The sequence below is a fragment of the Ostrea edulis genome, chromosome 7 (genome assembly GCF_947568905.1).
Source record: "Ostrea edulis chromosome 7, xbOstEdul1.1, whole genome shotgun sequence".
NCBI classification, from domain to species: Eukaryota; Metazoa; Mollusca; class Bivalvia; order Ostreida; family Ostreidae; genus Ostrea; species Ostrea edulis.
In genome coordinates this window covers 55,325,489-55,342,689 of record NC_079170.1, presented here as the reverse complement: position 1 = coordinate 55,342,689, position 17,201 = coordinate 55,325,489, and the positions used below count along the sequence as shown (strand labels likewise).

Genomic DNA, 17,201 nt, shown 5'->3' with positions numbered 1-17,201 from the left:
AGGCCTTGTCATTTTAAACATTTTTTGCTCAACAAGTATTTAGAAATTCTTTACCGTTCTCGAGTTATCTCTACAAGAAATATTTAGGGGCCAAACTGTAGCTCCCTAACGGGGCCACATAGGGAAAAAACGAAATGTACATATTGTTTAGATTATCATTCTGAACAACTTTTGTTCAATAATGCTTTTCAAAATATTTGTCGTTTTCAAGATATGAGGCGTCAATTATTTATGATTTTGGCCCTTAAAATCCCTTATTACGTAACATATGACCTACTTTTTGATTTGATAAGAACAAGCTCGTTTAGATGAACATTTCCGCTTCAATGACTTATTACAAAATATTACTAGTTTCTGAGATATTTTCATAAACCTTTGGACCCTTCTGGGCCCCTAATTTAAAGGGTCAGCCCCTTTTGCTTGATATCGTAAGAAAGGTCATGACATTTCAAACATTTTTTGTTCAACAAGTATTTAGAAATTCTTTACCGTTCTGGAGTTATTTCTAGAAGTATTTTTTAGGGGCCAAACTGTAGCTCCCTAACGGGGCCACATAGGGTAAAAACGAAATATGCATATTGTTCAGATCATCATTCTGAACAACTTTTGTTCTTTATTGCTTTTCAAAATATTTGTCGTTTTCGAGATACAAGGGGTAAAAAATTTATGGTTTTGGCCCTTAAAATCCCTTATTACGTAACATATGACCTAAATTTTTATATGAATAGATTTGGATTGTTGAGATGAACATTTTTTGTTCTTTGACTTATACCAAAATATTAACGATTTTTGAGATATTTGATCTAGACTTTGAGCCCTTCTAGATCCCTAATTTAAGGGGCTAGCCCCTACATCTTGATATTTTCGAAAAGATCTTGTAAATGTGCACAACTTTTGTTCTACATGTCTTAACAAAATATTTGCAAGAAAAAAGATATTGGAGATCAAAGGTCAAAAATCGCCGAAATCGGTGAAACATTTTGGCATCCATTTTTTCAGGTCCAGGCGAGCCTTTAGGCAAATCGCCTCCGGTAAAATCGAATCCCCCACAAATCTTCTAAAATGTTTACTCTATCTTGTGTAGAAATTTCAAGACTCTAGCTTCAAAACTAACGGAGGAGATGTGTGGACAACAAGGCCCTTCAAAAAGTCACTAAAAGAGAGATAACTCCTGACCGGAAGTGACGTCAAACACGAAATTTTGCAAGCAAAGTCTCGTCACCAAAAGACATCTTTCCTGAAAATTTCGTGAAAATCGATAGAGAAATGGCTGAGAAAAACCCGTGTACTACCAAGGAAAATAATAATAATGAAGAAGAAGAACGCGAACAATAATAGTAAGGTCTTCCGCAGGAGACGGAAGACCTTAATAATTAAAGAGGCTTTTGAAGGCTGTCAAGAAAGTGCACAAGGTTGCACGAAAATCGGAATGCGAGTCAGACCAAAGACAGAAATCAGCATCAATCTGCACCAGGATGATCCAGAATTCTTTCCATTGTTGGAAAACCAGACAAGAGTATTCAGCAGTTAAACCTATAGAAAGCAAAGCCATTCAGCCACACAGAACTTTTGACGTGTCATGGAAGGGGTAGGGATGGGGGTAATTCACTGTGTTACAAACCATCCCAGTAATTGTTAAAAGCAGGACAAAGAAACTGAATGCACAGCTAGATAATGCTGGAACGAGAACATCCACTAATGCTGATGTAGCAGCAGAGTTGGGATTGCAGGGAAGATTACAGAGAGTGACTGTAGGAGTTTTAAACGACAAAACTGAAACATTTAAAACCTGTGGAATTCCATACAAAGTGTTGATGGAAGGACTCTGCTTAAGTCAAAGCCTTTACAGCAGACAAAGTTACTTGTGATACCTGTTCAACTGGCAAAAACATCACAAGTGGGATCATCTTAAAGAAATTGGATTTCCAACACTCTGCAAAAATCCCATTACTGGCATACTGATCAGAATGGACAATAGTGATCAGCTTTGTGTTTATGAAGAGATCAGAGATCAACCTAGTGATCTAGTAGTCACACTTACCCCCTTACGATAAGGATGGACTTGTGCTGAAAAAATTCTAAAAGCCATATGATATTTGGTCACACCCTAGTAATAGAATGAACTTCATCCACAATCATAAAAGTGAAACGTTTACAAGGCAGAATTTAATGTAAATTTAAGGAAATGGAAAGTGTTGTTACATCCAAGTAGAACAAACTGTTCTATACTGAAGAGAAAAGTTGCTCACGAGAAAGTGAAAGTCACTGAAATTCATTGATGACCATTAAAAAAAAATCGCAATTCCTTAGAAGTCTACCATGTAATTATGACATGACACTCCAACAGTTGAAGAACACATAAGCGCTTAGCGAGGAATCTAGCAGTGAGAGATTCCTACTATGAATACTATCAAGTAATACAAGAAAGGATATGTACACAGAAAGAATGACAAATCTGGAAAATCTCCACTCTTGTTATTAGACCTGATAAGATGACAACAAAAACATGGATTGTTTTTATGCATCAGCCAAACATCAAGGTGTTTCATTGACTGAAACTCCAAAATAATCTTTTGATGTGTTGCTCCAATTTAGAAGAAATCCTGTGGTGTAGGTGTGTGGCATTGCAGAAATTTACCTAAGAATTAAGGTTTCACCAGAAGACGGACCTGATCAGAGATTTCACTGGCATGACATGAAATCGGAAACAACACCATATGTGTATGAACTTAGGGCTATTCCAGAAATAAATACATGGGGGGGGGTCGGGAGGCACCTTTTGTATATACCAAGCACCCATAAAAAAAAATAAAAAATTACCCCATGACCCATCAAATTAATAAACTCATTTTACAATGACCCATCTAATAAAAAAAAAAAAAACTAACCAGACCCACCACAAAAATATTTTTAAAAATGAAAACGGGACAAATCTCGCGAGGTTTTCGGGACAAACATTCTAGTCAATGACGCGGTAATGCCTGTGCGACATTGTATCACAGTAGTTCTGAAGAAACGATGTCACATCAACAATCAAAGGCATCTATGGCGGGAATGTTGGAAAGATTGGGAGTCCAAACGATGCTATTATCATGAAATGGGTATGGATATGTTTTTCCACGAATCGTTCGTCTTCTAATGGAGCCCGCGCCCGGAGGCCTCTAAATCACCATCACACCGACTGATAAATATAACGCATCGGTACCCTCGTATAAATCAACTAAGGTTTGCCTATTTTTATTAGAAAACGGAATACCTATTGGTTTCAAAATATTTCCAAAATCGATGCACTGTGAACTGTGATAATCTACAGAACAGAGTTCGCCGCCATCACGTCCAAAGGGACCCTACTAAACGCGCCTTTAATTTGAAGAGTGCCGTAATGGAAAGTTATGCGCTGCAAAGAGCGACAACTCGAATAGTTCTATGTTACTTCCGATTTCGAAAGTAGCATTTCAAAGCACGTTTTCAATTTTCCCTCCGACCTTTTGTAACCAACACGACAAGAGCGACAATAAAAATATTCTGAAAACTCAACACCCACGTGGCACAAAATAAAACAATAGAAACTACCCACTACCCATAATAAATATTTTTTTAACAGTCCAACCACAGACCAATTAAAATATGAAAAAATACGACCACCCACACAAAAAAATATCGTTTGCCGCCCGACCCCCCCCCCCCCCCCCCCCCCCCCCCATTTGAGCATTTCTGGAACAGCCCTTAGCAGTTTTGTGCTTGGAATTAATTCATCGTCATTTTAAGTAGTTTATTGCTCAGAATCCATTTGGTAGCAGAAACAGTTTTGAAATCCAAATACCCAGATGACAGCATGGATTCTGTATCTAGCAATGAAGATGGCATAATCCTCTACAGCCATGCATGCTTGAAAGTGGCTGTCAAATTATGTGAGTGTATTTCAGCATATTCCACCAGAAGATGCCGTTCCTGAAGTGGATCTGCATGGTAACAACTTACCTTCTGTGAAAACTCTTGGTGTGTTATGGAAAGCCAAAGAAGAATTAAAATCTGCAAAAATCCCATTGCTGGCATACTGATCAGAATGGACAATAGTGATCAGCTTTGTGTTTATGAAGAGATCAGAGATCAACCTAGTGATCTAGTAGTCACACTTACCCCCTTACGATAAGGATGGACTTGTGCTGAAAAAATTCTAAAAGCCACTCTTCACAAGTCCACCAAATGAGGAATTTGACTATTCAAAGCGGGCCTTCCTGAGAAAAATTGCATTGCTGTTTGATCCTTTGGGATTTCTTGGACCATATACAATGTGAGCTAGAGTACCGCAACAAGAAATGTGGGCTGTTGGTCTTGACCGAGATGACTATTTCAGTGAAGAATGAAGAACTTTTAGCAAAAGCAGAAAAGTGGTTCAAAGAATTACCGGACTTATTTCTCATTGAGGTACAGAGATGTCTTTGAGTCAAGGAGACGTAGAGTCAACTTACCTTCTTACTTTTGATAATGCACCCTAAGAAGCTTACAAAGCAATTGTTTACCAAAGAAACCAAAGAGCCATGCCTACCATTCCATGCAGACTGTTCATAAAGCTTGCAAGCCAAACCTACTGTTTCATGCAGACTGTTCACAAAGCAGGCAGTATTTTGTGTCAGTTCATCATTCAGTACAAACGTTTCAGGGTATGTCCTTTTGGGTCGCAACCCCCTTCCCCCAACATGCATCAACTGATCAAGTTTGAAGGTCCTAGGCCTCAGAGTATGCAAAATATGACCCTGACAATATTTGAATATGTATAGCCATAAAATTCCAGGAGGCCAGTGATTTATTTTTGAGTCACAATACACCTTTCCCCAAAGATACATCAACTGACTATATTTGGTGGTCTGAGCCTCACAGGGTGGCAGGCATGACCTGGACATGACAAAGCTAACAGATGGATGGACGGACAGACAGTAAAGCCCATACCATACCTATCAAAACACAGAGAATTTAATCACCAGTCCACTGATATTTACATTGCATCATCATGAAGAATTTGGGCTAGCAACATAAATGAGTTGGCTAATTACTTAATTCTAATACTAGTGTGATTGGGCTTTTGGCACACATTAAATTAGAATGTATGTATCATATTTACGTATTTGTGAATGGCTCTAAGAAGTAAAGGGTATTTCATGAACTTCCCTCGGGCACCATCTGAAATGTTATGTACATGTACATTAATATACAAATATACTGTAAACATATCTACCTCAGCAATATTTTTCATATAAGCTTTGTTGTGCTAACATTACTAATAAGTGACTATATGTGTATGTACTTGTCTAAAGTTTTCAAAGTTCTTTGTTATTCTAATTTTATAGCATATAAATAATTACAGCTCTCAATCATATTCAAAGTTTCTAGTCTAAATATTTTTGCCAAGTTTTAGAATGTGATGCAATTTTAATTTCATGGTTTTAATGAAAAGACAGAAAATTTAACTGTAGCACAAACAACAGAGATATCAGTCAGGAGATTAGCTTTTGAAAATGCTACCCTATTCATAATGCACCAAAACAGTTACCTAAAAGAGTCCAAAGATCCAGTTTACGACTAAATGGAGAATCCTGGCATCTCTGTAAAAAATCATCAACAGCTGGGTCATTCTTCTTCTCGTCCAGCATGGCTTTTCCAAACACCTGATTGGCACAAAATGGAACATACTCCTCCAACTTCTGCACCTGTTCATAACAAAAGCCTCAATTTGAGTGCCCTATTTGATGGATACTGGTGTTAATTGAGCATCAAAAGAAAACTACTTCTGATTACAATCTTCGTTGTTATAAGAACTTTTCACTGATCAAAATAAATATTGTACACGCAATAAATATTCAGAAATTTACCAAATGAATGCATGTATTTGTTTGGGTGAAATCTTTAAAGGACATACAAGGGAAGACAAATATTAATTTGAAATCTCACAAATTATCATTACATGGATTTTGAAAAAATTTGGAATTGTTTTCCTAGTAAAGTCAAGGTTCAGGCTTATTTTCAAACTTACCCAATCCACAAGAAGAACTCCAACATCTCTAGTTGTTCCATCTGGTAACCTCTGATTTTGTAAGCTACTAGCAAGCTCTGAAAAATGGGCATGAAAACACATTACAAAAGAAAGACTTCATACTGATTGGAAGCAATAACAATAAGAGGCCCACAGGCCTTTTAGTTACCCAGGTATTAGTTGAAAGTATCACTAGCCCCTAGGCCTATGGAATCTATACAGCCAATAATTTTCCTGGTACATTTCATGCAGACTGTTTATAAAACGTGCAAGCCACACCTACTGCATTGTGCAGACCATTCACAAAGAGGGCAGCATTTTGTGCAAAATATTTTTAGCAAACCGTTCAGATCTCCATGCAAACCGCTCAGCATTCTGTACAAAAAAAAAAAAATCAGCATTCCATGCAAAAATTCTTTTTTACCATTCCATGCAAGTGGTGTAGTAGCACTATTATCTGCATGCGTAGATTTCAGTGAAATCAGTAAAAAAAAAAAAAATCATAATTCAAATGCTTAGTAGTTGGATATGGAATTTATTTAAGAGTAAGACAGGATTTTTAAAATATTTTCATGAGTGTGAAAAAAATCCTGTCTTACGAGTGAAATAAAACCCATATCCAACTACAAAGCATTGAATTTTCTGTTTATTACATGTATACTTATTTCAAATCTTAAAGGATGTATAGTAATACACAACATGACATCACAATCAACGTGTTATTTTCAATAGTGAAAATATCATTTTTATTCAATGGATAAATTATAGTATTTCACTGTTCAAAATGTAATAAAAGTAAGTTTTTAATTTGGCGACAAAATACACACTCTTTATTTTTTATATACAACATGCAATCAGTTGAAATTCCACCTAGGGAACAGTTAATCTTTGAATTATCTCAATGTCTATGACTCAAATTTTTTAAATACCTTGTTTCAATTTACTAAATATGTTTTAATTGATAAACATGATAAATGATTTGTTTGAAACTTTTCTTTGCTTATATTTATCCTCCCTCCTTTGTAGGCAGTGTTCGACTTTAATGCCTGTCCCTTGGCCCGATACCAACAAATAATTAGGAGGATCAATAGATTTAAAACATAGTCTGTTTGTTGTGCCGATAAAATTATGTTTGGTTGGGAAAAAAACAAGATTTTCACCCAGACTTAAAAAGTAGAATTTAAAATATGTATAATGAAATAGAAAAGACTTCCCATTTCATTGGAAAATTGTTTTATGAAAGAATTAGGAGGCCTACATCCCAAGATGCCCACCTAGTATCTGATGATGTTTTTCATGAAGAGTCCAATGTTATTGATGTAGAAAATTTAAAGAAAGCAGTTGAGTATGATGACTTTGATTCCTCTCATTATGACTGATTTATCACTACTGTCTAATATTTCTGAATAAATCAAAATTAATTATGAGAACTTGCATTTTAATATCTTTTAATTGTTAAGTCAAGTTACATATTACATTTTCTTACAATTTCAACAGTGAAATACTGAAATTTATCCATTAAATTCATATTTTCACAGGTGTGAAAATAACAACCACTTGTCGCAATATTTATCCACGACACCTAAGATTAAATTAATTTTCATGTTTTTAATGCATCCCCAAAATAAAATTGAAGAGTAGTTGTCTTATTGTTCAGAAGTATTGGGTTTTTTAATAAAGTGCACCGCCACGGCACATGATACGCCCGTCACATATTGTTAACATGAACATATCACCATGAAGAGATAGGTATGCATGGAACCAAATGTCAACCTTCCTTTAAGAATCTTACCTACTTTATGGCCTCATGTGACATTGCTTCAAATATTGATAATGTAAGCTTAATGATTTTTAAAAGGATATAAAAACATTTTCCCAAATGGTTTCAATGAAATGATTAAAGTGCAAGATAGCCCTTTATCCAAGCAAACAACTTACAATAAATGGGAGTACTCAAAAAGGTTGATTTATTCAACATATCAAAAAATACATATATCAGTATCTGCCTTGTCAAATCTTCAAGTATAAAAGTAAAATATGCATGGTGATGTCAATATAAATAAATATAGATTAAAAACGGTTATTTCAAATACTGGTGCATCTCCTATGGTGTAGTTATTAATTAGAAAAAAATAATACATCATATATTTCTCAACTGGTTGTGTTAGACTTGAGAAATGCACATCTGCAGCTTTGCTCATTGTATTTTAAGGAATGAAGAACAATGAACAGCGTAATAAAACATCAAACATTAGTCATTATGTTTATTCTTAGACTGTAAAACTGTCATCTTAGTGAGACATGACAATCTGCACCTTGTTGTTGAGATATAAAATAAAAATATATTTTACAATATCATATTAATTCTTAAACTTTATACCAAATTAACTTTCAAAGTAATGGCTACCACTTAGAACTGTTCTAAAATTTGACAGACCAATTAGAAGGCCAGATTCCTCTGCCCAATTCCGGATTGCAAGAGATATAGATAGCACCTCCTTGATCAGATTGCTGTAACAGAAATCTTCTAAACTCATTAATTAATCTGTAATTTGACAGAATGCAATTTTTCTGTTAGCAAAATGCCTCCTGAATTGCTTGATAATTACACCCATGGGACAAGGGAAATTTCTCTTGTTACTGACACAAAAGAAATAATTTGTTTGTTATATACTGCTGTATAGTACAGTGTATATAATCAAGAATGTGTAGTTTCTTGAATTAACATTTTTTAATATGGTTATTGCAATACTATTTCATCTGTTCAGATTTACACAAATGCCCAATCTGCAGCTTTGTTCATTGTATATCTTTTTTCTGAACAATGCCACAGCCATAACAAAACATCAAAATACTAATCATTAAAATAGGCCTTTATACATATTGCAACCATTTGTTGTCTTAGTGAGAAATGATACTCTGCATATAGGTTGCTGAGAAAAAAAATTAAAAATTATATAGTACAATGTCAAATTAATTTTGAAAATAAAGACTAACCACAACAAACAAATTCACTTTCACAAATAATTTCTGGTATATCTGCAATTAAGAGGCTAAGATCTCTCTGCCCAATTCCCTAGAGATAAAGATAACACCTGCTTGATCATGTTGATCAGAGATGCTCTACACAAAACTCATTAATTAGTCTTGTCAAAATGCCCTTTGCATGCTACTCCCATGGGACAAGTGGAATTTCTCCTGTTATTGTTAGAAACAAAGGAAACATTACATAGGCTAAAAAAAAGCTGTACAGTATATCATAAAAAAAATATGTGTTTTCTTGATGTAACATTTTTGAATGAGGTTTTCTACAAAACTCTTATATGAGTAGGGATTGTACCAATTATAACATACTTTTTTCAAAAAATCACTTCAACTAAATGTCACAGTGACCTTAAAGTACAGTGCGACACACCTTCTACCTAAGATGCATAAGATGACCAAGTTTCATGATTCTAGATCAAATAGTTTTCAAGTTATGAGCCGGACAGGGTTTTACCATATTTGGCCATATCTTCTTAATTAAAAGTCACAGCGACCTGGTTTTAATGTGCGACACACCTTCTACCCAAGATGTATCAACTGACAAAGTTTGATTATTCTAGGCCTTATAGTATTTAAGTTATGAGCCGGACACGAAAAAGCTAACAGACAGACGGACGGACGGACGGACAGACAGACAGACGGACGGACATGAAGGCCATAACATAATACGACCCGTCTTAAGACGGGCGTATAAAAATATATTTTGCCTATTTCTTATGGTACTATATTTTCTGTGCAGTATTGTTCTGAATGTCAATACAAGGACAGCTAAAAGTGCTTCAGGAAAACCAAAGAAAATATGATAAACAAATTTTTTTTGTTTTTGTTGTTGGATATACATGTAGAATTAATTCACTTGTGAGACAGGATTTTTTGATATTTTCACGAGTGCCATAAAAAAAAAAATCCTGTCTCACTTGTGACTTAAATTCTATATCCAACAACCAAACATTAAATACCCTCTATTCATCTTGAGTCACTGACAAATCTGGTACAGGACAAGTAATTTACATGGTTACTGGTCCACAGAACCAGTGAGTTAAAATGCTAAACAGTGTACACTGCTGCTAAGTTTTGAATTTTAGACCTGATGTTAAACTTAACCTTAATTTTAGACACCCATACGGAGGAAAGCATAAATAGCAAGTGTAAATATGTAGATGTACTCAGCCTAAAACAGATTTTGTCAGACGTTTTTCAATACACAAGTTTTTTTTAAAATCATCACTTAGATCTACTTGTATTATACACCTGTCAAAAACATGTAAACAGTATTGCCTGTTCCAACAATTAAAAGACTCAGGCCTTAAACACATTACTGGTCTCCCTCTAATAATGAAGCCATATCCATTCTCAGTAAGATTGCTGTTGAATGCAATTAATAGAAAGCCAACACCTTTATGGTGTTTATATTGTCTCACCTTCATGAATAGGAATAAGTTTGTCAACTGGGCCAAATATCTGGCTGAGTTCCCATTCTGTCATCAGATGCAGCTTCTCCATGGAGTCCCTGTATGTCTGCAAGACAAAGTGCTGTGATTTAACAATAGTTTGGGTTTTCTTTAATTTCTCTATTTTTGATTAAACTTGTACTTTCTTGTGCAGCAGTTGCAATTGTAGCACTAAGTTCCTAGCTGTGCATGTCCAGCATATAATGGGATTTCGATATACTGTCATGGATGCTATCTTTTGAATGAAAAACAAGTGGTTGTTTTGATTTTGAAATTAACATAACTAACGGTAAGAAATGCATTGCACATGCATAGTGATGGAAAGTTAGTTTAATATACAAATAACTTAACTGAAGCAGACAACATTGTTGTCAAGGTGCACAATAATTATTTGCACTGACTGAAGTTTACTTGCAAATTTGATTTATGAAGGACTGTCTTGATATTCGGCAACGGATTTAGTTCAAATATCCAGCCGGGCCAAATCTCAGCCATATGTTAGGGTCGGAAGAAATTTTTATGGTCGGTCGGGAAAGTGGAAACCAACATACATTTTTTTGTGTGGCCTTAATAGAATACTATTAAGAAAACTGTGAAAGCTGTTTTTAAAATGAATCAGGATGTTTTATACAACACAGTGAAACTTCTCCAAACTGACCCCTCAGAATAATGGTCCTCCCTGAATATCAGCCGATTTCTAAAATTCCAGCAGAAATCTTAACATTTTCTTACAAAGAAATTCTTACAAAACTGGCCACCCCTGAAAATTGGACATCAGCCACTTTTTATAGAACATTTGTCAACAAACATGTAATTTTCCCTCATAATATAGGCCACTTTTTTCAGACCAGAGTTTGGTAAGAGGGGTGATCAAGATCTAGCTGCAATAATGTAGCCCTCTCTGATTTTTTTTGTTTTTGTTTTTTTTTGTTTTTTTTGGGAGAATAAAAAAAATTTGGATAGGGCTACATTATTGCAGCTAATCAAGATCAGCCAGGTGTGAAAAATGACCTACTGACCAGGTGGGAATTTATCCAATGAAGGTATGAAAAATCCAAGTGGCCTCTAAAATTTCTTTGGTTTACCTGTTATGTCAGGGGTGTATGTGATACCCAATCTGATTAAAATAAGATCTTTGATCCGCTCCGTTATTGAGCGACATAACAATAACGGAGCGGATCAAAGATCTTATTTTAATCAGATTGATGTGATACCTGGCAAGTCCAAGTGACCAGATACTGAACACAGTATAAAATACCATATTGTTGCATCATACTATCCCATGGATATAAGTGGAAGTGAATTAAAAAAAAACCATGACTGTTAGTGATAATTATCAAAAGATAAATTAATTTTCTTGGTTTCCATACACTTAAAATTCCTAAGAAACATTCAAATTACAATAATATATCTACTACAGTAACTGTACTTTTCACAAACGTCTAAACAAATTTGCTAAAGGAATGGACATAAACAGAGTTTTTATAGGTGAGAGGAATGTTAATAATGTATTCTGCAATAGATTTTCAATTTCAATTTAGAGGATTTCAGCAAGACTATTTCTGGTACAAGCGGATTAATTTGATCTCCACCAATATTTAACTAGATCCCCAGATCAAAGTGAACAATACTAGAGTTGGGTACCGCAGGAAAAAAAAGGTACAGCACATACCACGGTATACCGCAGATTTAATCTTTAAGTATTATGATTCAATTTTTAGTGGATTTTAGTTGTGATTCACTGTATATAATGAGCAATTAGTTTATTGATTGTAAATTGCATTTAATTTATTCAATTATAAATAATAAGGAAAATAATTTATTTAAATTTATTTTGAAACCAGTAACAAAAGTTTATTCTGAACATAAAAATATGTTTATACTATACAATAGTGTCTCTGTATCATGACTAGAATGGACTGTGACTAGACTACTGACTGGAACAATTATCAAAATAACTAACAGGGGGAAGACCTGTACAATTTATTTGACACAATTTCAAAGTCTAGAAGTGCATTCTTCGGTCGAGACCGCTGTTCTCGTTGTTCTTAGAGCTGCGAATGACGAGAACAGTATTCTCTTTCTTCTACATGTTGGATATTCCTGGTCCACTAACAAGAACATGAGTGCACGAACGTGTTTTTGTTCTTTGACCACAATTCCTACATTCTTGCACCTCAAGTTATCAGGAGGTGTACTCGGTGTTCAGAATCGGCAGCAATTTGTACTTGTGCGAAGAAAGTTGGTTTTGGATGCATAAATCTGCATCTGTCATTGTATATTTTTTAACTCTGGGTTTGCCTAATAGGCGGAAATGGGATTCGAACCCCATAAACCAAACAACATAAAAGCAATTTTTATAATCTACCTTCTATTAAATGTTTTCTTAATGAAATGTTTTCTATCAATTCTTCTTTTATTTTGATATCATCAATAATCAAATTATTCTTTTTTATACTTCATATGTTTTACCGATTGTGTACAGTTATTAGACTTACCTTTCATTACATCACAACGAAGGAACAATGTAAATAAAGTGAGACACTGCGTACACAAATTTCTTTAAATATTTTTTATATATATATTTTTGCTTTGTTTCAATTTTATATTTTTGTTTAGAGTTATCAGACTTGAATATACCGGTATTTCACCTCGTGTACCATGGTACATACAGGCACCAAAAAATACGTGTATACCGGTAATACCACATACCTCTGAACAGTACCCACTTTGTGTATTAATTGTAGTAATCATGCGGCTTGGGTTGAAAATAAACAAGTTAGTCATTAATTTCTAAGAGTGAAATAATAGTCTTTGAACACTACATTTTATGGTTCGTGGTATGGAGAAGAAATATCTAATGAAATAAAATGTCTCTAAATGCAAGTTCTCGGTACACCGGCTATCACTCTAAACCGGCTGGGTTTTTTCCGGTCCGAAAGCTGGACGGTTTAGAGAAGTTTCACTGTACATGTAGCTGCTACATGTACCTGATAAAGAAGAAAATCTGGTTGAAATATTTTAGATAAAATTATTTCAATTAAATTGAGAAAGTATATCTTCTAATTATAAAATTAAAAAAGATCAGTTATTCAATGGATTAAAATTAATAAATGTGTGTGTGTGTGTGTGTGTGTGTGTGTGTGTGTGTGTGTGTGTGTGTGTGTGTGTGTGTGTGTGTGTGAAACAAACAGTATCATTAAGAATTTTGTTGTAAACAAGCCCTGATCCTTTCTGGAAGACTCCAGAAGTATTAGTGTTCAAGAACTCGAATCATATCCCTTTTTTGTGGATTCTCTTGCTATGGTTCGATCTCCAGGAATAATAATATAAATTCTATTCAATTTTGTGTAAAAATGCCTAATTTCTTCAATTAATTCCTTCAATACCATGTTTGTATACAAGACTTCTTCAGTTTCATTTTTATGACCGACTGTTCCAATGCACAACTTTTATTTTTATTTCAACCCCCAACTAGTATTTTCTTTATTAAAAAAAGATTCCCATAAAAAAAAAAAAAAAACCAAGAGGCTCATGGGCCACATTGCTCACCTGAGTCACCTTGGCCCATATTTAAAGATTTTCCCTATATATATTCACATGTAAAACTTTCATTCCCTATTGTAGCCCCATCCTACCCCCAGAGGGCATGATTTTAACAACCTTGAATCTGCACTATGTCAGGAAGCTTTTATGTAAATTTATATTTTCCTGGCCCATTGATTCTTGAGAAGATTTTTAAAGACTTTCCCTATATATTTGCATGTAAAACTTAGATCCCCTTTTGTGGCCCCAACCTACCCCCGAGGGTTATGGTTTTAACAAACTTGAATCTGCACTATGTCAAGAAGCTTTCATGTAAATTTCAGCTTTCTGGTTCTTGAGAAGATTTTCAAATGACCCCACCCAATTTTTGTGATTATCTCTCCTTTGAAGAGGGCATGGCCCTTCATTTAAAAAACTTGAAAGCCCTTCACCCAAGGATGCTTTGTGCCAAGTTTGATTGAAATTGGCCCAGTGGTTCTGGAGAAGTATGAAAAGTTTACAGACAGACTGACAGACAATGGGTGATTAGAAAAGCTCGCTTAAGCTTTCAGCTCAGGTGAGCTAAAAACAAATATGTTGACCAAGAATAAGTTTTTAATATCAATAGTCTTTATTTCTTTATTCCAGAACAAAAACCATTTTTACACTGATATATTATGTAGTGATTGTTAATGCAAATTAAATATCAAATTAGTAATGCAGACTGTACTATACTGTGCTGCAGTTAGGCCAATTCAACTTAATTGATAGATTATCATCCCCGCCCACCCCTCAAAAATCGGCCTGCCCGAAAAAATTTTATTTTGCGGAACTTGCAATTTCCAGAAAAATTTTCCATGTCCGACTCTAGTATTTACACTTCTTGTTTACATTTCCGGTATAGCAACGTGAAAAGCCCCATGAAAAAAATAGATCATATGGTTTTCTTAATTTCTTACAGGCGTAAATGAAAGGAAGGGACTAATGTTCTTCATATCTTGAAGAAGTTTGGTATCTTTCTGTGTTTGAAATTAAAGCTTAACCTGGAATTCGTCTGTGAAATGAGCATAGATTGATATCCATGTGGCATTAAATGATGCACTTCTGTTGACAAAAACTCGTTTGTCATTAATATTTTCTCAGAAAATAAAAATAAAAAAATAAAATCCTCCCACCCGCCCCATACTTTTTGGTGACCCTGGATGATAATCTACTAATTAAGTTGAATTGGTCTTATCAAATATATTAAGACACTGCACACTGGAAATACAGAAAGAGTTTTCAGGATTTTGAGTAATCTGCCCCTGACTATTCTATAGAGTTTATTTTTTAAAAGCATAGTGGGTATATGCTTTGATAGTCAAGAGGCATTAACAACCAGAGGCCAGTAATAACAGAGAATCTCAACTTATTAAAGGGGATTTTAATCCTATATTGGAGACTTTTACACTTGTTTTCTTTTCTACTTTCAAAATCTGATTTTTCAAAGATTTCCCCTGCAATGTGCATGGATACCCATCTTTAGTTTGGTTGTATCATTTCATTACTGGAGTGGCACAAGATGTGCTAGACAGACCAAGCAACAATATGTCCTTCCATCTTTGAAGGTGAGCATAAACTATGACAAAAAATCTGGTTGTCTAAGAAGTTTTTTCTAACTAATGTGTAGAGGGTCCTTCCCTCACTCCAAATTCTTAAGGATGAACAGCATACCATAGAAAACTGTTACGGATGGAAAGTGGAGGATTTGTACAAGGTGTAAAATGACGTTTTGGAATTGGAAGATGCAGTTTAGTAATAAGTAACTTGACACATCTACAGATTGGCATCCTCATACATTAACCACTGAGCTCTCTGGATAGACAATAAGACTTAACACGAGAAGGAATATACTGCTAATATTAAGTCTTCCTTTTGAGTGTCAACAGAAATCAGCCACTCTTCCTCCTTAAACATCCAGAGAAAATATATAGAGTCAAATCTTACCTTTTTAACGATGGTTAAATCCTCTACTAAATCACTTTCACCTTGATACAACTCATATATAGCCTACAAATTAAATAAATCAGGTCTCAATTGTCTATAGTTCACAAATATACTCGCATACATATATGTATACAAGCGGATCTAACATATAATAACTCAAGAAATAATGTGAAAGTTTTGCTGTTATTAATGGAAATTCAAATTGAACAATTCAATATAACTAACAAAATGGCACCACTTTGTAAATGGGGACATTTGGGGGAACGGTACCCATTACAAGTAGAACTAGTTAGTATATGTACCATTTTCCTTCATGATTACCCATGAAAATATGACCTTAACCTTTTACTATAAGAAATAACATGGCATCTTCTTCTCACTATGGGGAACATGTGTTCAAGATTTGATTATCTTAGCCTTATCAGAAATCTTTTTATCCTTTCCACAAGGTGCTGATGATCAGACAGACACATAAAACCACTCCACTATACCATACCATGATACAACCTATGATGGTTGAATATGTGTATCAAGTTTGATGCTGATGTTACATAAAACATCAGAAACAAGGGTACCGTCAATGGTATATGGTACGCCCGTGAAAAGCTAATATAAGGTATTTTTCTCACACCATCATTTGTAGAACTTGGCTTCAAGTGGTACCAGCAGTCATCAGGGTGTGCCATACTTTCTTTGCATTGTAAAAACAAGACAAACCATGTACTCTCTATGTAATACTTTCACTTGGCATAAAATATATGTGTACCAAGTTTGATGGTCCTTGTCCCAACGAATTGGTCTGTATCCTGCTACTACGACCTTGACCTTAAGAAACAATAGGCATCTTCCACTTGGCATAAAGTGTATGTGTACAAAGTTTGACGGTCCTAGCCCCAACAGTTTGGTCTGTATACTGCCTACATGGTTTTCCTTTTAAGTGATACTGTGACCTTGAAAAATAATAGGCATCTTCCTCTCATTATGGTGATAAAATGTACCCACTTACAATTTCTTGGAGCTTACGGTTTGGTTTGTATCCTGCCTACAAAGTCTTCCTACTGTGATACTGCAACCTTGACCTTTGACCTCTAACCTTGAAAAACAATAGGTATCTTCCTCTCATCATGGTGATCAAATGTACCTAGTTGCAATATCCAGGAGCT

General features: G+C 34.8%; 1 protein-coding gene across 3 annotated transcripts in view; it reads right to left on the bottom strand.

Annotated features, from left to right (window-relative positions):
• Nucleotides 1–17,201, bottom strand: part of LOC125657089 (rho guanine nucleotide exchange factor 3-like) — a 65,245-nt gene that overhangs the window by 25,182 nt on the left and 22,862 nt on the right. For all 3 annotated transcript variants that reach the window (XM_056144775.1, XM_056144774.1, XM_048887722.2), the window contains exons 6-10: nucleotides 16,039–16,101; nucleotides 10,498–10,594; nucleotides 6,032–6,108; nucleotides 5,552–5,708; nucleotides 5,123–5,181 (exon numbers count right to left, since the gene is read on the bottom strand). In XM_056144775.1, the coding sequence (XP_056000750.1) occupies nucleotides 5,123–5,181; nucleotides 5,552–5,708; nucleotides 6,032–6,108; nucleotides 10,498–10,594; nucleotides 16,039–16,101 (453 nt within the window). The remainder of the gene's footprint in view (nucleotides 1–5,122; nucleotides 5,182–5,551; nucleotides 5,709–6,031; nucleotides 6,109–10,497; nucleotides 10,595–16,038; nucleotides 16,102–17,201) is intronic.